This window comes from Acartia tonsa, chromosome 5, assembly GCF_053477335.1.
Source record: "Acartia tonsa isolate MP-2025a chromosome 5, ASM5347733v1, whole genome shotgun sequence".
Classification (NCBI taxonomy): domain Eukaryota; kingdom Metazoa; phylum Arthropoda; class Copepoda; order Calanoida; family Acartiidae; genus Acartia; species Acartia tonsa.
This window is the reverse complement of record NC_137264.1, coordinates 2,761,057-2,783,451: the sequence shown is the minus strand read 5'-3', so window position 1 is coordinate 2,783,451 and position 22,395 is coordinate 2,761,057. Positions and strand designations below refer to the sequence as shown.

The following is a 22,395-nucleotide window of genomic DNA, read 5'->3' as shown; positions in this document are numbered from 1 at the left end:
CCCCCCCCCCATTTTCCCTCAAAGTGCTCAGAGTCAAGCACAACCCCCCCCCCCCATTTTCCCTCAAAGTGCTCAGAGTCAAGCACAACCCATCCCCCCCCATTCCCCTCAAAGTGCTCAGAGTCAAGCACAGAACCCCCACCCCATTTTCCCTCAAAGTGCTCAGAGACAAGCACAGAACCCCCCTTCCCCCATTTTCCCTCAAAGTGCTCAGAATCAAGCACAGAACCCCCCCCCCCCCCCATTTTCCCTCAAAGTGCTCAGAGTCAAGCACAGAACCCCCCCCCCCCCCATTTTCCCTCAAAGTGCTCATAGTCAAGCACGGAACCCCCCCCCCCATTCCTAATTTTGAAATAAATTATAAATTTTAAATGAGGATGGTGTTAGTTTTTAAATCCGGTAAGGTTAGGGCACCACAGTTTTAGGCTCAACTGGGTAATAGCCCCCACATTTAGAAAAATAACGACTCCACCCCTATTTTCCATTTGGTAAAAAATAAATGGGTTTTGGATTCTGTGCACTTTAGCCAGTTTGAGGGAAAGCACCGTTCTTTTTTAAATAGATCTCAAAGTGTTGAGAAAGAAACTTGGCAATAAATAATAAGATTGTTCTCTTTTAAACAGCAGTACATGCTATATCTTGTCTGGGTCGCTGGGACTTGCGATCAACTTCCTCGACCTCTGAGTCTCGTCTGAAGGCAGTCTTCATGAGTTTGGAGGCGTCCGTAGCCTCCAGGAGGTCTCCCTTCTTCATAGTGGTACACGGGCTTATCTGGAACCTAAATAGAAATAGTTTTAGTACGTTAGTCCGACAGACTGAGTCATTTTTTCTAAAAGTATTGAGTTTTTTGTTGATTGACCAATTTTTTTATGTGTAGGAGTGGAACCAACTACATTCTTGACAATAAAAGCATGCATACCTTGTTCTACAAGTTAATTCTCCAAGGTGTTGATCTGAGCGACTCAGCTGTCCACCTGACAGCACGCGCAACACTGGGTCATAGAAAAGCCCGCGAAAAGTTACTCGAAATTGCCTAAAAATATAAAATTAATTTAAAGCCATAGTAGGTATTGACCTATATCTAGTAAGAGAGAGTACAATAGTGGCTGGTAATTTTATCTGCAAACAAATCTGCAAAGATAAGACTGTGACTGAGGATCGTCCAAATTTGTGAATGCGACTAATGATGCGGCTGTCTAGCCCTTTACAAAAATGAAATTACCTGGACATGCCACAGTAGATGGCAAAGTTGAGAGGGTAGGACAGGCACAGCACTACGTTCATCATCAAGGTTATCTTCTTCACCACGTCATAATCCATAAACTCATACAAACTAAAAAAAAGAAACATTTTATATTTTGTTATCGTTTGCAGTGTGTTTTTGTTTTGGTCCGGTTATACAGGTCATCCCCTTGCAGAAGTTAGGCATATGAAAAAACCTCGCATCATGTGAAGGAAATGAAGTCATTCCTACAAAAGGACAGAAATTTCCTTCCAAAAAGGACAGAAATCATTTCCCTTTTCTCACATATCTGAAAAAGAGGTTAAAAATCATCTTCCTAAATCTCACTTAATCTTCCTAATTCTAAGAAAATTAACCTAATTCTTCCAAGTTCTTCCTTATTCTCAGATAACCTACCTTATTCAAATTCTCTCCTCATTTATTTTCAATTTATTTTTGAAATACATTTGAGTGAAACTATGTGGGTTTCAGTGCTCGATAGACATTTTGAGGTAAAACACCAAAATAGCTTAAACCCATCCAGAAAGCTATATGAAGTTTTCCTAAACTTTTAAACTCAATCGGTTAGTTGGTTCGATTGATCTTAATGGACAAACAATCAGAAGCCAATTAATTAGTATATTGGGATTGTATTTACAACAGTTTGACTAAAGAACAGCGTTTGATAAATCTATACATAGATAGATTTCAGACTTTATACTAGTTATTTATCGCATCGTATTATAAACAGCTTTCCACGGATATAAAAATGCACAATTATAAGATTTAAACCAGTTTTTTTTTAACATAACATGCGATGCTGTACATAATTTTTCAGTAAGGCTAAGAACCGGTTCTAATCCACCGGATATTAATCGGTTTCGAAGCGACGATACTGGAATAAATTTGCCTACCTAGAAGAGATTGTGTGTAGCGCAGTAATAACCATGACCGGGACCTCAACAATGAGGAAGGCGGCGATGACAATAATGAGCATGAGAGTGGTGCTGTTCGCGTCCCTCTGTCTCTTCGTCTCTTTCCCGTGCGGCTGCTCAACACTTTGACTGAAAAAAGATTGAATTTAAGTATCTTGCAGAAGATAACATGCGACTATGACGTATAAAGTTTCGCAATTACTCGCTTTCGGAACTGTGATAGGTTCTAATCTCGGCCCGATACCACGTCATAACTAAAGAAGTTAAAAATGGTTTCTACTGCTGCTATGTCAAAAATATGGCCCAACTTATTACCATGCGTAGTCAGGACTTTCAGACAAGGGTCGTGCAATCAAAGGGTTAATTGTCTGAACGACGTTTGACCATATAACCATGCTCACTGTTAGCTAATTAATCCTATTATTTTGCCTTAGCCAGACTTAAAACGCGCGAGAAATATCTATTTTCTGTACAAAAATATATGTTATGATATTGATATAATTATTAATATCTATTTTAAACCCTCTTTCGCATCACTTATTTGATTCAATAATCTTATTGATTTCATTGTTGCTAAACAAGGATGACAACATCCATAAAAGCGAAGCACTGAAACTGTAGGACAAACGGACATTAACACTTATGTATATGGTGTCAGAACTGAATAATCAGAATATAAATGTATAAGAGTTGAAGCAAAATTGTAAGTGTAAATTTGTTGAAAAACTGCTTGATACAGGATAATGTTTATGGACATACTTACATTTTTAGTACTTGATTGTAGAGTTGTTTTGCTTGAAACATTATACTTAGTTGTCCCAGGAATAAACATACCAAAAATCAGATCAATCTGATGATTAGATCACAAAAAAATTAGTTGTTAAAAAAGTAAAAAAAATCAACATGTTTAAAATGGACGTACGATCATTCTTGTAATGATTATAGAGTTGCTATGCTTTCTTAATCGTACCTAACTACTAAAGGAATCATTAAGCAAAGTTTGAAATCGATAGGACAATTCTAACATGCCTAAATTAACTAAAAAAGCTATCCGTTTGTGACGTACGGACCGACCCTAATTATAGAAAAGCTTTGCTTTTAATATTCTTAACATATTGATAAATAATTTAGTGGATTTTTCCAAATTTTAATATTCAGAAATTTCAGTATTCAGATTTATATTTAGAGTTTACGTAAGCATATAATAATGTATTAAGCTTACAGGCGTAACTAAAATTTATGTGTATGTCTAAACGTCGGTCATATATTCGTCATATATTCTATTATATAAAGAAGTGGCCTTTTTGTCTGTAGCGAAGGATCTCACTGAACGCTGAACCGATATGGTTCTCCTTTTTAGTGAGGCTTCTTATAGGTCCAGGAAAGGTTTTTAATTATTTACAAAAAAAAATTTCTACTTCTTTTTAAATCTTTAAATGAAAATGGAAGGAGAGGGGTCAAATTCTCCCCCCTTACCCCCCCCCCCTCCCCACCTAAAATGCCCATGGAGTCTTTTATATATACTACTTATGATTGATCTCTTGTTTTTTTACTTGCATACAATTAAAAAGGCCTTTCAAATTTATGATTTTAAGAAGCTAGTGGCGGCACAGATTATGACGTCAAAAAAATTAACCAATGAGAGGCCACTATAAATTTTACCAATGGTCAATTTCAGTGTATACTGGCCTCTCATTGGTTAATTTCTTGAAGTCATAATCTGTGCCGCCACTTTTACTAGCTTCCTTTTTAAAATTATTCATTTTATTTTTGCTTATGTTTAAAAAAAATTTTGCCAACCTATATTTTATCTGCTAAAAGGAAATTCCCATAAATATTAATGAAAAATCGATATTTAGAAAAGTAGCTTTTCAAGTCACGCAACATTTTAATTTTTAAGAAAGGCAACTACTCTACATTTAGCCTATGTCCGTTTGTTAGCTAACAAATTTTTTGCCTGGCATTAAAATGGACAAATGAATGTAAAGCGACGTTGCTTCTAATGATAAGTAAACAAGGATAACAACATCCATAACAAGCGAAGCACTTATAATAGAACCTTTATATATAAAAAAAAACAGTCTATCTGAAATAACAGCCGAGAAAATCAAATTTCAAATTATCAAATTGTTACGAACTGTCGGAGAGACGGTCAGACAGATAAACTTATGGAGTAGTATGTACATATAGAAAATAGGATGATATGTAAATTTAGGGACAAATTTTGAACAGTATATTTTCTGTACAAATGAGTTTTTTCTAGAGTTTTGCATACATTTAAAAAAAAAACTAATTTACTGAAATCACCAAAACAAAGATATGTTAAAAATATTAAGTTTGAGAAGAAGCATTTTAGTTGTTATTTGTCCATGTACTGTTCTAACTTAAATACATTCTCGGACTACTTGGTACATATCCTGGCACATAGTACATACATCCTTTACATATATATGTACATGTGAATTACACTGCCAATATCCCTCCAATCATTTTCAAACTCTCCCCCCCCCCCCCCACCTTTTTACAACGCGTAAAATTTACCGGGCCTAAAGCTAATCATTTTGTCAAAAGGGAATGGGGACTCAGCTCCTCGTTCCCTTCCGTAATTTTCATTTCTTTAAAAAAGAATAGTTGGGAGGAGGGGTGGGGGGTAATCATGATACACTAACTGTTTCAGGGTTTGTACCATTACGGTCACATTAATTCATTTATTCATACGTTTTCCTTTCTAACACTTGGAAATTTGATATTACATTTAACAGATTTTTTCTATCTCTCAAATTTAAAGTGCTTAAATTTGTATTTGAATTTAATTTTAAAATTTGTAAAGAAAGAAGTGATTTTTAGACAAAACATCACATGATATTTTATCTATTTTATATTGACTATACATCGTATTATAGTTTTAAACAAAAGTGGCTGACAAATTATCACGTAATTATCACTGGCATAATCTTTACCCTTCTGTAAAACAAACAAGCAAAGCTATTCCTCACCCAAAGGAGCAAAAAATTGATAGGTAAATTGCAACCCATAAATTATTTAAAAATTGTAAATTCAATTATCCTATTATTACTGCTAGCTACTGCACCGTTAGCATCTAGGGACTTTTTATTTAAAGGGGGGGCAAAAAAGCCTAAAACCTTCATCAGGCTTTAATCTAAAACAAAAAAGCTAAAACCATCCCATGTCCTATATGAAGCTTTTCTTGGAAAGAGATTCAGTCATTTTAGTAGTTATTGAAATCCCAAGCTTCATATACAGCATGACCCTCAAAAAAGTATTTTTAAGCATCTGCAGCCCTTATTTCTCAATGAATTATAAAAAAATGCATATGTCCTTGTTCTCCATAGTATTCCACATAAGTAGATATAAAAATATTTTTTTTACCTCCATTAACACCGGAGATTTTTAGAGCTAAAGTTTTGAAAAAGTGACTGAGGAAAAATAACTTTTAACATGAAACGACTTTTTTAGCAAAATTAAGCTAGAAATCCTTTTATTTTTGTTACTAGCAGAAACTTTATACAAAAATGAAATAAAAAATTTAGTTTTTGAGTAAAAAGCATTTTTTTACACATATTTTTTGAGTCTTTTTAGTTTAATGATATTTTGAAAAACTTACTTATTAGGCAAAATTGTTTAAGATTAAAAAACCAAATAAATCTTTATGAATATAGCAGGAAAATTGTTTTTGTTTCACAATCCTAACTTTAATAACAAAAAAGTTATAAAGAAAATAAAATTAAAACATAATGATTTTTTAGTCTAAAAAGCTTAATTAACCCCCTATTAAGTGATTGAGATGTCAAAAAAGGGGGCGGAGCAACTGTCATAATTAATCCTTTTCTCAAATAAGGGTTAATAAATAACCTAAAATTTGCAAATAATCAATTCATTCAGTAGTATTTTTTGCCATTAAAAATTTATATTTTTTGGTGGAATAAAAAAGAAATAATTAGTTAACTTGTTTTTCTTTGTGTATCATTATTCAGTTGCCAGAAAAACATAATATAACCATCCAAAAAATAAGAGAAACAAAAAAAAATTCTTTTTCTCAGTCACTTTTTCAAAACTTTAGCTCTAAAAATCTCCGGTGTTAATGGAGGTAAAAAAAATATTTTTATATCTACTTGTGTGGAATACTATGGAGAACAAGGACATATGCATTTTTTTTATAATTCATTGAGAAATAAGGGCTGCAGATGCTTAAAAATACTTTTTTGAGGGTCATGCTGTATAAAAACCTTACCTACTACTTTATATAACAGGATTACTACAGGTAAGACTGGCTAATTTTGTCTACCTGGAGTGTTGAGAGATAGCAGAACGTACCCTACCTGGAGTGTTGAGAGATAGCAGAACGGACCCTACCTGGAGTGTTGAGAGATAGCAGCACGAACCATACCTGGAGTGTTGAGAGATAGCAGAACAGGCCCTACCTGGAGTGTTGAGAGATAGCAGAACGGACCCTACCTGGAGTGTTGAGAGATAGCAAAACGGACCCTACATGGAGTGTTGAGAGAAAGCAGAACGGACCCTACCTGGAGTGTTGAGAGATAGCAGAACGGACCCTACCTGGAGTGTTAAGAGATAGCAGCACGAACCCTACCTGGAGTGTTGAGAGATAGCAGAACAGGCCCTACCTGGAGTGTTGAGAGATAGCAGAACGGACCCTACCTGGAGTGTTGAGAGATAGCAGAACGGACCCTACCTGGAGTGTTGAGAGATAGCAGAACGGACCCTACCTGGAGTGTTAAGAGATAGCAGCACGAACCATACCTGGAGTGTTGAGAGATAGCAGAACAGGCCCTACCTGGAGTGTTGAGAGATAGCAGAACGGACCCTACCTGGAGTGTTGAGAGATAGCAAAACGGACCCTACATGGAGTGTTGAGAGATAGCAGAACGGACCCTATCCGGAGTGTTGAGAGATAGCAGAACGGACCCTACCTGGAGTGTTGAGAGATAGCAGAACAGGCCCTACCTGGAATGTTGAGAGATAGCAGAACGGACCCTACCTGGAGTGTTGAGAGATAGCAGAACGGACCCTACCTGGAGTGTTGAGAGATAGCAGAACGGACCCTACCTGGAGTGTTGAGAGATAGCAGAACGGACACTACCTGGAGTGGTGAGAGATAGCAGAACGGACCCTACCTGGAGTGTTGAGAGATAGCAGAACGGACACTACCTGGAGTGTTGAGAGATAGCAGAACGGAACCTACCTGGAGTGTTGAGAGATAGCAGAACGGACCCTACCTGGAGTGTTGAGAGATAGCAGAACGGACCCTACCTGGAGTGTTGAGAGATAGCAGAACGGACCCTATCCGGAGTGTTGAGAGATAGCAGAACAGACCCTACCTGGAGAGTTGAGAGATAGCAGAACGGAACCTACCTGGGTTGAGAGATAGCAGAACGGACCCTACCTGGAGTGTTGAGAGATAGCAGAACGGACACTACCTGGAGTGTTGAGAGATAGCAGAACGGACCCTACCTGGAGTGTTGAGAGATAGCAGAACGGACCCTACCGACCATCAGCTTTTGTCTTCTTCTTTCAGCCCTGAAAATTAAATAAAAAAATAAATAAATCCTCAACAATAATATTATATCCTTATATAAAAGTAACGGGATGTCTGTCTGTCTGTTTGTCTGTGTGTACAAAATGATCTTGTTAACCACCGAACCAATATGGTGTAGCTGCTAGTAAACATAGTAAAAAGTTTTGGAATGAATATGGAAATGCCAAGGAAAGGTAAAAACTAAAAAAAATGTGGTTGTCATCAGTTCCGCAAAAATATCAACAGTACAAATTATCTTAAAAAATAATACAATTATGATAGTCAAGTAGTTTTAGAGTATCTGGAATTTGGGACATTTTTTAGGCTTTTATATATTGCCATTACAATTTTAGCTGTTCTATTAAAATGATCATAATGAGCAGCTGTTTATAGTACCTATAAAAAAATTACTTCTTACAATACAAATAACCAATGATAGGCCAATGCACAGACACAATTACCAATGGCATGCCAGTATGCATTGAAATTGACCAATTGTATGCATTATAAAAAGCTTCTCTTTGTGAGAATGATAGGCGTTCCAAGAAATGAATATTCTAGAGAAATAAGAGGAATATTTTTCTTATTCATTTAGATTAATATATTCATCGCATGAATTGAGGGGATAGATAAAGGGTGAGCACAAAATTGCGCGGCTTGTGTTAATGATAGAAAAATGTTATGCATATCGTTTAAACCGCTATGAACTCTAGTTTTAGGAAATATAAGAACCCTTCCTGTGCTACTAATAGTTAAATATAAAAATAGTATGCTACTTATAGTTAAGGAGCGGCGTAGTAAAATGTCCCAACTGACCTAAAACTTGCATTGCGGGTAATTCATTAAAGATTATTTGAATTTGGTAATATGCGATATTGATTGGAAATCCGTTTGATCGTACCTTCTGTTAAGGAAATAAGAAATAAATTCGATCTTTGGCCACTACAGAGTCTCATTTTGTACATAAAGTATATTAAATGTTTATTAAAAATGTATATTATAATATAATGTATATTAAGATTGGTGTATATATTTATCAAAATGTACAAAACAATGGGATTTTGAAATGTTTAAGAAGCATTTTTCTTGTGGTTATTTTGGCTTTGTACATTTCAAACTTGTGTACATTCCCGGTCTAGTGGGTCTGTGTAATCATTAGTTCTAAAGATATACAAATAACATGTCTTTATTCTTTAATGTTATGTTCTTATATTCTATTACAGAGACTAAGAAGGCCGTGAATGTACGCATTTTTAAAAAAGTAAATTTTAAAATAATAGTATCTCTGGCTCGACTAAATATTTAAGGGGAACTACCGAAATCCTCCTACTTATATTTTAAAAAGCGAAACCATTCAAAAAATAAACCATTTAAGAATACAAATTTATAAATGCACAGCAACAAAGAATTTGAAGATTTTAGAAAAATTAATTAAATCCTTGTTACTGTAGTATAATTCAGTTTTAAGTTTTGGCTTAAAAGTAGAAACATCATTTACTCTTTATTGCTCTGTAAAAGTTAAGAGAACATTTAAGAGAACATTTAAGAGAACATTTAAGAGAACATTTATTTAGTTAGTCAGTTGCAATTGAGAGTCCTTACACAGAATACTATCTGGTTTGGGGTCGAGTCTTATTAGACCAATTCAGCTATTTACAGACATCCTACTACTTCAACTAGTTCAACACAGACAAATATTCCACCTCTTCAGAGTTATACAGCTAATTAATACCTTTGTATTAATTAGACAGACAGTCATCCTGCTACTTCAGAGTTATACAGCTAATTAATACCTTTGTATTAATTAGACAGACAGTCATCCTGCTACTTCAGAGTTATATAGCTAATTAATACCTTTGTATTAATTAGACAGACAGTCATCCTGCTACTTCAGAGTTATACAGCTAATTAATACCTTGTATTAATTAGACAGACAGTCATCCTGCTACTTCAGAGTTATACAGCTAATTAATACCTTTGTATTAATTAGACAGACAGTCATCCTGCTACTTCAGAGTTATACAGCTAATTAATACCTTTGTATTAATTAGACAGACAGTCATCCTGCTACTTCAGAGTTAAACAGCTAATTAATACCTTTGTATTAATTAGACAGACAGTCATCCTGCTACTTCAGAGTTATACAGCTAATTAATACCTTTGTATTAATTAGACAGACAGTCATCCTGCTACTTCAGAGTTATACAGCTAATTAATACCTTTGTATTAATTAGACAGACAGTCATCCTGCTACTTCAGAGTTATACAGCTAATTAATACATTTGTACTAATTAGACAGACAGTCATCCTGCTACTTCAAAGTGCATAGTTAATTAATACATTTGTATTAATTAAACAGACAGCCATCCTACTGCTTTGGTGTCCTGACATACAAACAGACATCCCGCTACTTCAGAACTTTCCAGCTTAAATAATCAGTAGTTTGACTTATTAATATATTTAACCATTTCTAAATAAAGTATACATATTTAATCTTATTTACCCAAAAACTGCATTTAATCCAATATAAATAAATACTTAAAAAACTGTTTGTATTTTGAATTAAATATTGAATCTACTCTATCATTAACTTATGTAAGTCTGTCTACATCTCATTACTTAACCAAAACTGCCTGTCTATCTATAAACCCAGCACCCCTCTCCTTATTTTTTTTTTATGCCTAAACCCTGTGGGAAGCCCTAAGCTTGGTTTAAAGGTGCACTAATGCTGCAGGACTGGTAACCATTATAACCTGACCAAAAGCAAAAAACAAACAAGCAAAATCTCCACCTCTTACTTTTAATTTATTTTTAAAAATAAAGGTGGGGGGTACTTTGCTTAACAAGATCACTTTGAGAGAAAACGCCAAATCCTTTGTTAAATCACGTTTTCATCTTAATTAAAATTTTAAATGGAACAAATTAAAACCTTTTTAATTTACAAAAGTTCATATTTTACACAATTCATATCCTATTATATAAAGTATTAAGCGTTTTTTGTCTGTCCCGAAGGATCTCGCTAACCGCTGAACCGATATTGTTCTCCTTTACAGTGAAGCTTCTTGTAGTTCCTGGTAAAGTTTTAAACTATTTTTGGGGAGGGTGTCTTCACGCCCCTCCCCCCCAATTTTTTTTTTACTTTTTGAAACTCAAATTTAAAATTGAATTAGGTCGACTTTCTCCCCTCCTACCTTAAGTGCCCCTAGAGGCTTCTAGGGACTTAGCCGCTAGTAAAACTATATAGCGACTGCGCTAAAAGACATCTTTATTTTAATTTTAAACCAAATAATCTAACTAATAATGGTGTCATATTGTTCCTACACATGCATATCTAGAAAATGAAAGTGTAGCTGCGCTACTAGCCATATCTGTACGTACCTCTTCATGGCCTGGAATAGAAGTGTGTTTATAATGACCAGAGTAAAGCAGGGTATCAGCTGGACAAACAGTACTCGGAACCTGAAAAAAATTATTCTCGTATTTATTCGAATCCGGTGGATAGGAACCAGTTTTCATCCATACGAAAAAACTATGTCTAGCATCGTATTATATCCAGCTTTCTACGAATATAGAAATGTACCATCATAAGATTTAAACCAGTTTTTTTAGCCGGTGCCTTCGGCACCTCGGGGCTAAAAAAACTGGTTTTAATCTCATAATTGTACTTTCTATATCCGCGGAAAGCTGTTTATAATACGATGCGAGAAATAACTATTATTCATTTATTCGATAAATATACATCTTTATCAGGATCTAAAGGATAAGACAATGGCCGATAAATTGATATACATCGCCAATTAAGATATACAGAATTAACCATTCTATGAATTACAATTAGTGGTTGAACCATTTGGACACTACTCAACCAATCAAAAAGTCCCCAACGTTGTTAAGCCAACAAATAAAAAAATGCACCTAATTATAAAACTTTGGGAACTAGTGTAATAAACAGCCCTTTGTCCCCTCCATCCCTGCATCCTTATGCATATATTATTTTTACTTTTTATATAACTTTTACAATGTTTGTCCAATAAAATAAAACTTGAAAGAATGCAAAAATATGATAAAATTGCATATATGTCTGCATTTCATAATTTCAATTGGAAGCGAAATATGTATTTTGATAAAATAAAGTTGAAATATATGATAGTCAATGCTAGTTGCAAAAAAGTGGTGTTATATAGCTTCTCCCCTCCCCCCTTTTTATTTTCACTAAATAATAATTTTGACGATCATCTAGGGGAGGGGGATGTTGTAAAATTCCTAAAACAATTTAGAATCATTTTCACATGTATGAACATAAAACCCCTGAACATTATCTACGCCCCCTTAATCTTTAATTTTAAGGGGTTAGGTGAAAAAAAATGAAACATATACTCCAAACTATTTTTAAGATGTTTATCCCCAGTTTTGAAAAGTATAAGAATTTTGAGCATGAATAATCTTCAATTTTCTTGAATCCTTTTTGCAATGTCATATACATGTTATGACACCGGTCTTCAAAACATTCTTCAGAAAAATATATATTTTTACAAAGTACATAGAAAACCATGCATATATATTTCTAATAGGGTTGGGCCGGATACCGGATATCCGGTATCCGAATAGTTTCAATATCTGGTATCCGGCCGGATATCTGGTTAACGCTCGATATTCGGCAAATTACCGGATAACCGGATATCCGGCAGTAAAAATCAGCCGGGTATCTGGTATTTGTTTAGTTTCAATTTCCGGTAACCGGCCGGATATCAAAAATGGCCGGATATCCGGTCCAACCCTAATTTCTAACTTTAGGTGTTACAGCTTAGGGAGGGAGGGTACATTGCACTGTATTCTAAACTGGTACCCAAAGTTTTATACATGGAATTTTACTAAACCTGATTGGTTGGTTCAAACAAGCAGTGTCCAAAATTATCAAATAATAATTTTAAAAAACAAGTTGCATAAAACTGTTTTTTTTTGAACGTAGATAAGATATTAATCAATATCCTTTGTGACATGAATGTGGTTTGGTAATCTTTAAGAACTCAGTTTTCAAGATGAAAAGTACATCATGTAAACATAGAGATTCATATTTATTAGCCAATGAGACTAAAATTCACTGATTAATGGAAGAAAATTTCATAAATTTCAAATAATAGAAACTTATTGTAAAAAAATCTGCAATAGATTGGAATAATAGTAAACATTAATGGTAAAAATATTGGACCAATGAGAGACAATTGAAGTTAAAACTCACCAATAGAGTGAAAGAAGGTGAGCATTAATGGTACCAATATTGGACCAATGAGGAAGGATAATGGTCAAAACTAACCAATAGAATGAAAGAAAGTAAGCATCAATGGTGACAATATTCAACCAATGAGAGAAGATTATAGTTAAAACTCACCAATAGAATGAAAGAAAGTAAGCATCAATGGTGACAATATTCAACCAATGAGAGACGATTGAAGTTAAAACTCACCAATAGAATGAAAGAAAGTAAGCATCAATGGTGACAATATTCAACCAATGAGAGACGATTGAAGTTAAAACTCACCAATAGAATGAAAGAAAGTAAGCATCAATGGTGACAATATTCAACCAATGAGAGAAGGTTATAGTTAAAACTCACCAATAGAATGAAAGAAAGTAAGCATCAATGGTGACAATATTCAACCAATGAGAGAAGGCCACAGTACACACTGATGTTGAGATTCCATCTACATCTAAACAAAGAAATCTATTAGTACTAATAAAATTTAATTTGTAACTCTGAAAGTTGTGGACCACAAAAATATTTTCAGTTGGGGAAATTAAAAACAATTTAGAGATAAAACAATCATTACCTTGAGTTTGAATGATATAATTTCTATCAAACATTCTTGTAACCATATGAATGCAAGAGACTGATACAAGAATCCATACTAACATCTAAAAAATAAAAGTTTCATAATTTATAAACTATTGTGCAAAAATATTACTAAAAATATTTGTTATTGAAACAGCGACAACAACCTAATTTTCTTGCCCGGATCTTGAAGGATTAATATGTAATAAAACTAATGTTACATGGTGAGCATGTGTGTGTGTGATTGGTTCTGACAAATAAAACAAAAATGTAGACATAATAATTTTATTTCCTAGACCAATTTCTCTCTCATTTTTGCAGATTTTTCTTTTATTGGTTTAATACATTTTTGTTTTAGTATGCCCAAGGGATTTTATTTTTAGAGTTTTTTCCAGTTCATTTTATGCAAAACAACTTTTATCTAGCTTAGGCTTAAGTTTTATAACAAAGTCATTTATGTTTAGGTTCTTTTCATTCTAATTCAAAAACAGTAAAACTTAAGCTTTCTACTTAAAACACCGATGAAATTCAAAAGTAATCAATGTAGTCTTTCTAGCAGAAACAAGGATGACAACATCAATGAAAGCGAAGCTCTGAAACTGTAGGACAAGCGGACATTAACACTTGTATAGCGTCAGAACTGAATAATCATAGTATAAATGTATAAGAGTTGAATCAAAATTGCAAGTAAATTTGTTGAATAAATGCTTAACCCTTACAGATCGGGGGGGGGGGCTCCAAGAGCCCCCCCCTCTAGTTTTTTCAATCTCATTTTTTTTGTAGGTAAGATGGAGTGCTGTGACTTCATGACTTTTTAAGTTTAGTAATTATACGTCGGCAAGAGTTGATTTTATTAGGATATCTGGTCTGTGTCGGTCGTGGTGTCCGGTCAAAGTTGGTTGGGTAGCACCAAAATTAGAAAAAAATTCTAAAAAAATCTTAATTTCTACATTATGACTTTTGTGTATAAGGAGAAACCTAAAATTTTTTTGGTGAATACTTAGATATCAATGACCTTCTGAGAAAAAATGTGTTATGACCGTTTGACCGCTCCCTGACCGACTTTATGACCGATTTTTGTCCGGCTTTTACTACAGACATATATCATGAATATCGTGGCTTCTATTACAGCTAGAGTCCTATAGATTTTTTTGGTAAATCCTTGAGCAACATCAAACAGATAAAAATATTAATCGGCGCCGCCAACCGCCGTTTTACCGCCGTAACCGCCGAAAATGGCGGTTTTCGTTATTTGCCGTTTTTTGGCGATGATCAGAAAAAGTAATTTCTTTGTTATAAAAAATAAAACTTCGTTCTAAAATTTGGTCATCCTAGCTGCAAAATTGGCCGCTCTACAGCTGTTTTAAAATTTAGCGGCTGGCCGCTAAAAAGCGGCTAAGGAGCGGCCTGGCTGCTATGACTAGAAAAAGTAATTTTCTCTAAAAATACACATGAACCACCAGAAAAAATTTTTACGTCTTTATCTGTAACAGGAGCCGAGATAGAGGGGGGGGCTCTTGGAGCCCCCCCCCCGATCTATTAAGGTGGGAATTGGGGCCCGAGCTATAAGGGTTAAATACAGGATAATGTTTAAGGACATACTTACATTTTTAGGACTTGATTATAGATGCTTCGCTTATAACATTGTACTTTGTTGTACAAGGAATCAGTATTACAAAAATCAAATCAATCAGATAATTAGAACGCATAAAAATTTGCTGTTAAAAAGGTAAAACATCAACATATTAAAAATGGAAGTACAGACATTCTGGTAGTGATTATAGAGTTTCTAAATTGTACCTAACTACTACAGGAACCACCATGCAAAGTTTAAAATCAATAGGACAATTCTAACATAACTAAATGAATGAAAAAAGCTATCTGTTCCAGACAGACAGATGGACCAAACCTAATTATAGAAAAGCTTCGCTTTTAAAAAGAAATCAATTGAATGAAAAAACTCAATCTTATATAATTTGAAATGTTTTTGATTGTTTGTCAAAATGCATTGAAATACAAACAATTTGAAAAAAAATTCAGTGAATCAATTTGATTTAAACAACTAATAGTGTGTAAGTAGATACAAGGTAAATTTGCAGAAAAAAAGAATAGATTTCCTTATGCAAAGATAAAATTTCCAGCAGAAGTACTGGAAATCTGAATATTTGTTAATATATGAAAAAATCTTTTTTCTTATTCTTTAGAAGCATATTTTGTTATATTTTATTTTTAGAATTATAACAAAAAATTTGAAGATTTTCCAGTGTGTTAGAGATTTTTATTGAAGTAAAAAGTAACAAAAAAAGATTAGAGAAATTTTGTAGGGTCATTGAATAATTCTAATAACAGAAATTTTTAAGTTTTCAAATTATCAAAAGAAAAATAAATGATATAACAAATATTTGCTAATCCAGATGAACAGATAAACTTTCAAGTATTGCAAGAACAATAGAAATAATAATTAGCAGATTCAGCTGAAATGTTTTTTCTTTTCCATAATCTTTTGCAATAATAGCATGCTGTTGTAAGAGAATGTGTATTCTTTAGCTTATAATTTCTATATTTAAAGAAATTTACTATGAAAAATATGGATATATATATTATGGATTATACCCGAAACTGGACCTAGTAATTTCTTTATTCCAGTAGACATATACTAACTTATTTTCTTGTTTATTTTGAACACAGTAATAGTGTCTGACTGATTATGACGTAACAAAAAAAATTAGCCAATGAGAGGCCGTTATTGGCTAATAGTAAAATTTATAGTGGCCTCTCATTAGCTAATTTTTTTTTACGTCATAATCAGTCAGACACTATTACTGTGTTCTTTATTTTCAGATTTTCAGAAACAAAAAGTGCCTGATGCAAAAATGGAAATTAGATGTTACAAGATTAATTAATTTTTGGCCGGGCTAAAGTTTTTTTAGCCTCCCCAACTGCTAAAAATAAATAAAACTCGTACTGTAATGACTAAATCCATGTAGGAAAAGCTTAACCAGGTATTAGAAAAATATAAACAGATAAATATAGTTATAACATCAACCTTTCAGATCTAAATCTATATTTTCTGGATGATTTACCCTAAGAGTTGCAAGATTAAAGTTTCAAATTAAACTGGTATTTTCAGGATAATTTACTTTAAGACCATTTATAAATATTCAAAACTTTTAAAAGTCAAAAAAAAAACTTTTATCAATTTTTTATTCAGAGAAATTTCTCTTCATGTAACAAGATAAACTATGTCTATTTGGAGCGTATAGGCGAACAAGAATTCGTATGTAAAATTACAATTACACTAAAATATCCCATATATCATACTAAGTTGATATTTTTTGAAAATAATATAGAACATATAAGTTACAGTTATTTTCGAACAGATGTGCGGAGATACCCTATTTGTAAAGTAGCTGCGCTACTTATATACACCGAGTAAGAGATCAGCTGAAAATGGATTTCCTATTCGAGCCCTAGTTTCCTAAAGTGTACAGCAGATAACCCAATTATTGCAAACCCTATTTTCAGCGACTCCTGTCAAATGGAAAAGCGATTTAATGTATGAACGATTTATACATTATACATTCAAAAATTTAAATTTTTCAAATTTAAATTTTTTTTAAGTTTGAAGCTTTTTTAGCTAGTAGCAAATATTGAGATAGGACGCGGAAGCTACGCACACTTTCGGAAACTAAAATTCAGTTCATCGAGTAACATGTTACATCATGGTATATCTTAAAATTAGCTACAGTGTACGAAGGCGCGCAGTATACTCAAAATTTTCTCACCTTTGATCTGAAGTTTGTACAGCATTGTTTGGCCATAGCTGGGTGACACACATAGATATACCGTTGCACAGCTAAAGCTAAATATAAACAAATTGTTTTAGAAGGCAAAAAAATATATTACCTTTAAATTTTTTCTAGCATCACTACGAAACCAATAAATATCCGCTGGTTTAGAATAGGTTCTCAGCTATACTATAATATTATATCCAATTTTCTACGAGTATGAAAATATACAATCATAAGATTAAATGAAGTTTTGTTAGTCATGTGGAAAGCTGTTCATAATAGAATGCGATAAATGATTATCATTTTGTAACTCATGATATTTGTCTAATTTGTAGTTGATTGATTGATTAGTTACCAGACAAAAAAAGTATTTTTAAACAAGATTAAGCCAAGAAGTTTCAACTTTGATAAAAAATTAAACTTGCCATCTTTGGATCAAGAAATAGGAAGAAAGACATTTCTCGTATTCATTCGAATCTGGTGGAAAGGAACCGGTTCTCATCCATACGAAAAAACTATGTCTAACATCGTATTATATCTATTTTCCTACGAATATAAAAATGTAGTTTTAATCTTATAATTGTACTTTCTATATCTGCGGAAAGCCGTTTATAATACGATGCGAGAAATAACTATTTTAATAACCATGAATATACTTTAAAACACCAATTCGTTGGCTTAAAAAATCTTAGAGACTTTCATTTAATCTTGATTGGTTGGTACAGGGTGTTTTTTTTAAATAGGACAAAAGTATTGCTAAATGTAAACCACTTGCCATTGACAGAAATTAATAATCTATATCTTAATTTCTTCATTTGGTTGGGGCAATTTGGGTGATTTTCAACAATTATGCCTTAAAAACTGATTTTTCCAAAGGACCTATTTTTGGAAGATTTTTGGATAATGACCAATTTAAAGGGTGTGCTAAAATGCGTATATTTTTAAAATTCAAATTACACGGCTTGTGTTAATAGTAGAAAAATGCTATGCATATTGTTAGAATCGTCACAAACTCTAATTTTTGGGTGTTTAAGAAATATTCCTATGCTACTTACAGTTTTAGAACTTCGTGATTTAGAACTTTTTAACTAATTATTGTAAGTTAATCAAGGGGTTATTTTGTTCATAATAATTGGAGGTGTAAATAAACTGTCTCATCCTTTAAGATCTCCAAAAAGTACTTAATCTGCAGAAAGCAAACGGATAAAAATAAGGGAATTAAATTAGATTTTTTAGCATATTTTTTTTGCCTTTTTCTCTTTCTATGTATATATATTTCAGATTAATTTTAGGCCTAGGCGGGTTGAACATAAAAAACCTTTAAATTTTTTTAAAAATCCTTGTTTGTATTATAGACTTTATCCAAAACGTTTGATGGCATTAGAAACTTCTTCAAAAATGCACAATATAAATTGCTAAACTATTTTTAAATTTTAAACTTTAGATTTATGAATTATTAACTGCTTAGTAACCACAAATGTGATAAAAATACTTTTATGATCATAAGAAATATGAATAATTAAATAATTGAGATTCCAGATTCTATTTTGGGAAAGATGGAATAAAGGCAAAAATAGAAGCTGTTTATAATGCCTATAAACAAATCACGTTATACAATTGATAGGCCACTACACAGACTTAATTACCAATGATAGGCCACTACACAGACTAAATTACTAATGGCAGGCCACTAAACAGACTAAATTACTAATTGCAGGCCACTACACAGACTAAATTACTAATGGCAGGCCACTACACAGACTAAATTACCAATGATAGGCCACTACAAAGACTAGATTACCAATGATAGGCCACTACACAGACTAAATTACCAATGGCAGGCCACTACACATACTAAATTACCAATGATAGGCCACTACACAGACTAAATTACCAATGATAGGCCACTACACAGACTAAATTACCAATGATAGGCCATTACAAAGACTAAATAACCAATGATAGTCCACTACAAAGACTAGATTACCAATGATAGGCCACTACACAGACTAAATTACTAATGGCAGGCCAGTATACACTTTAATTGACCAATAAGATATATAAATTGGAAAGAATTTTAATGTTAGAGGGAGATTTGAAATCTGCATAAAATTTTAAGGATTTTTTATAAAATTCGTTTTTTGTATTATTCTTTATCTAAAAGCGGAAATACAATTTAAGTTAATTAATTTTGACATCTGGGATTGGTGGATCGAAAATTATCTTTGCTTTGATAGGAGAAGCTTAAGTGTCGCACATCATTCAACCAATTAGAGCGCAGGTAGTTTCTAATCCACCTATCCTATTGGTCAAAATTTATGAACTTAAATTGTATTTCCGTTTTTAGAAAAATAATTATACAAAAAACGAATTTTATAAAAAATCCTTAAAATTTGATACAGATTTCAAATCTCCCTCTAACATTATAATTCCTTCAAACTTAGGTATCCTATTGACCAATGTTAAACCAGAAAGACGACATTTTTTATATGCACTATGTGCAGCTTGATTATGCACCAACCTAGAGTGAGCCAGTTGGTGGCCGTGTGAAAGATTTGTGGCGAGGTCTCCAGCATAAACTCGAACATGTAGCAGGTCAAGGCTGTCCAGTTCACGTGGCTGTGGTTGCCATACGTAAACAAATACAGGTACCTGAAACAAAATTAGAAATTTTAATGAAAAACTAATAATTTTTTGCTGTTGTAGATTAACAGAAATACAAACCGTCGTTGTTGTGGTCTACTGTACGAAACAATTAATGAAAATTATGAGAATAATTTTAGATCAGTTAAGGATAAAAAATATGTAGCTTAAAAAAAGAAATATAATGAAAGGTGATTAAATTGGTATATCCAATAATTAAAAGAAGTAGGGTTTTTTTCTGAACAAAAGATCTTGAAATCTGTTGGTTTCAATTGATTGTACTTTTTAGGCAAATTTTATAAATGTTTTTAGTGGTGGGTTTAGGCTATTTTCCTGGTGTACTTCTCAAGCCCCTCTCCCCCTAGAGGCTTGAGGCGAATCTACTAAAAAGTTTAAAACAACAAAAAGTTACACCTTCATAGAAATGATTGTTAGCATAAATTACTAGAATTTAATAAAATTAATTTCACATTGACAGCAAATTTGAAGTTATGTCAAATAACATTTTTAAGAATGCTGTTTTTCAATAATAAAATGTTTCTATACAAAATTTAAATCCTATTTGTATAAGAATCCTACAAAATATAATCTGGTAATTTCCATAAAATTGCAAATGTATCACTATATTAAACTTTTAAGAAAAAATTTATTATTGTTCTAGTTTTAATTAGTTTTAAAGTATAAATCAAATAAAAGAAAAATTCTATCCATAACAAGCGCGGCGCCACGAAAAAAATTACAAACTCAAATATTTTTTTTAGTCAAGTGAATTAATACAAAAGGGGGAGGTTGAGGATAGAGTGGCAAACAAACAGCTCTAATTGTAAAGTAGGTTTTCCACTTGCAATAGATATATTGTAAATTACTAAAGGTAGGTTGCGGATAAAATCCGTAGAGGTTGTGTGTTTTAAGTTGAAAACAGTAGTAGTGTGGTAATACGGCAACAGACGGACGGGTAGTTTACAGAGTTGCTACGCAGTGGCTTATCATGACAAGCCTTCTGCACTAATCCTATTATATCACCATTCACCTCATGACCGCAGATGACCCCGTTGCGCAGCGGTCAAACTGGACTGGCTAAATAGGGGAGGGGCACGGACACGCAGCTCTCACGCGCCCCTCACTACAACCGGGAGGCGATGCCTCCCCTTTTACCACAGCTACCCCCACAGACTGTCTACCGCCGCGGGCTACGCCCTTGTCTCCCACACCCCCTTCAAACCTAACCTATTGTTATAATCTATTTGTATATATATAGTAAACATCCATTGTAAATGTATTCAGTTAAATATATAATTTCTGTATGACTAAATCCTGCTAGTTTGTTTTGGTAGAATACTTCAAGGCTAGGGCTCGTTGGACTCGAACTCGCAACCGGTGAGCTGAAACGCTTCGGCTTACCACAGTAGAACGATAAAAATTTATGTTAACTTTAAAAAAAAATTTGTTGTCTATAGTTCTTTTCAATAAGAAATACACATATTTTGTGAATATTATCGTTCTAATACTATTTTTAAGCCTTAAAACACACACTTTTACGGATTTTATCTGCAACATACTTTTGCCTTTGTTCATTTGTTCTCAAGAGTGAATGTACATAAAATATTGTTTGTTCAGCGTAGAATAGAGAAGATTAGTTTTACCTATGTACTGTAAACATTATACAAATAATGGTCGACTAGAAATAAATCCAATGTTTGTACAGATTGTTTTTTTAATCAAACAACTGCCCTTTTCCATTACAAAGATTATATTTTGTCCTTAACATCCGCTAAAAATGTAATCTAGTCTAAATTCGGAATTCTTTATTGTAAACTTTTAGAACACAGAATTAACTGTACAAATGTGTAAAATATTTTTTGTCGACCAAATATTCATTAAAAAAATGTCTGTATGCCTGTTTTCTCAGAAATATAAAACCATAATAATATTTGTTTAGTCTAAGAATATGTCCACTAATTATATGGGATACAGGGATGCGCCAATGGAGAATAAACAAATCTTGTCCCCAATTTTTTTCTTTTTTTGAGTATTAGTACGTGTGTCCCATCTATAATACAAAGTAGAACGCTATCAGTCTGAGTCCGTCCGTCCATTCGTCTGTCTGAATCCTAAGATCTAGGTAAAAGATTGTCACAAATAAAGGTATTAAATAAATACTACGCAGATTATAACACACGAAAATGATTAAAGTCCCTCCACAGATTATGACTTCATACGATTAAATAGCCAACGAGAGGCCAGTAAACACTGTAATTGACCTATGGTAAAATTTATGCCGTCCTCTCATTGGCTATTATATCGTATGACGTCATAATCTGTGGAGGGACTTTAATCATCTCATAACACACAGAACAGAAAATAGGGGGGGGGGAGTTGGATTTTCCATCACGTTTTGAGGCAAAGCCCTTAGAGGC

The 22,395-nt window shown here is 33.3% G+C and overlaps 1 protein-coding gene across 1 annotated transcript in view; it reads right to left on the bottom strand.

Annotated features, from left to right (window-relative positions):
• Positions 1–418: 418 nt before the first annotated feature.
• The window catches only part of LOC145318536 (sex peptide receptor-like), a 33,044-nt gene continuing 11,067 nt past the window's right edge, over positions 419–22,395 (bottom strand). Inside the window, exons 5-14 of the mRNA XM_080159852.1 lie at positions 19,857–19,987; positions 17,330–17,406; positions 13,543–13,627; positions 13,329–13,422; positions 11,093–11,173; positions 7,651–7,716; positions 2,137–2,286; positions 1,223–1,333; positions 920–1,033; positions 419–778 (exon numbers count right to left, since the gene is read on the bottom strand). Of these exons, the coding sequence (XP_080015978.1) occupies positions 616–778; positions 920–1,033; positions 1,223–1,333; positions 2,137–2,286; positions 7,651–7,716; positions 11,093–11,173; positions 13,329–13,422; positions 13,543–13,627; positions 17,330–17,406; positions 19,857–19,987 (1,072 nt within the window). The 3' untranslated portion in view covers positions 419–615. The remainder of the gene's footprint in view (positions 779–919; positions 1,034–1,222; positions 1,334–2,136; positions 2,287–7,650; positions 7,717–11,092; positions 11,174–13,328; positions 13,423–13,542; positions 13,628–17,329; positions 17,407–19,856; positions 19,988–22,395) is intronic.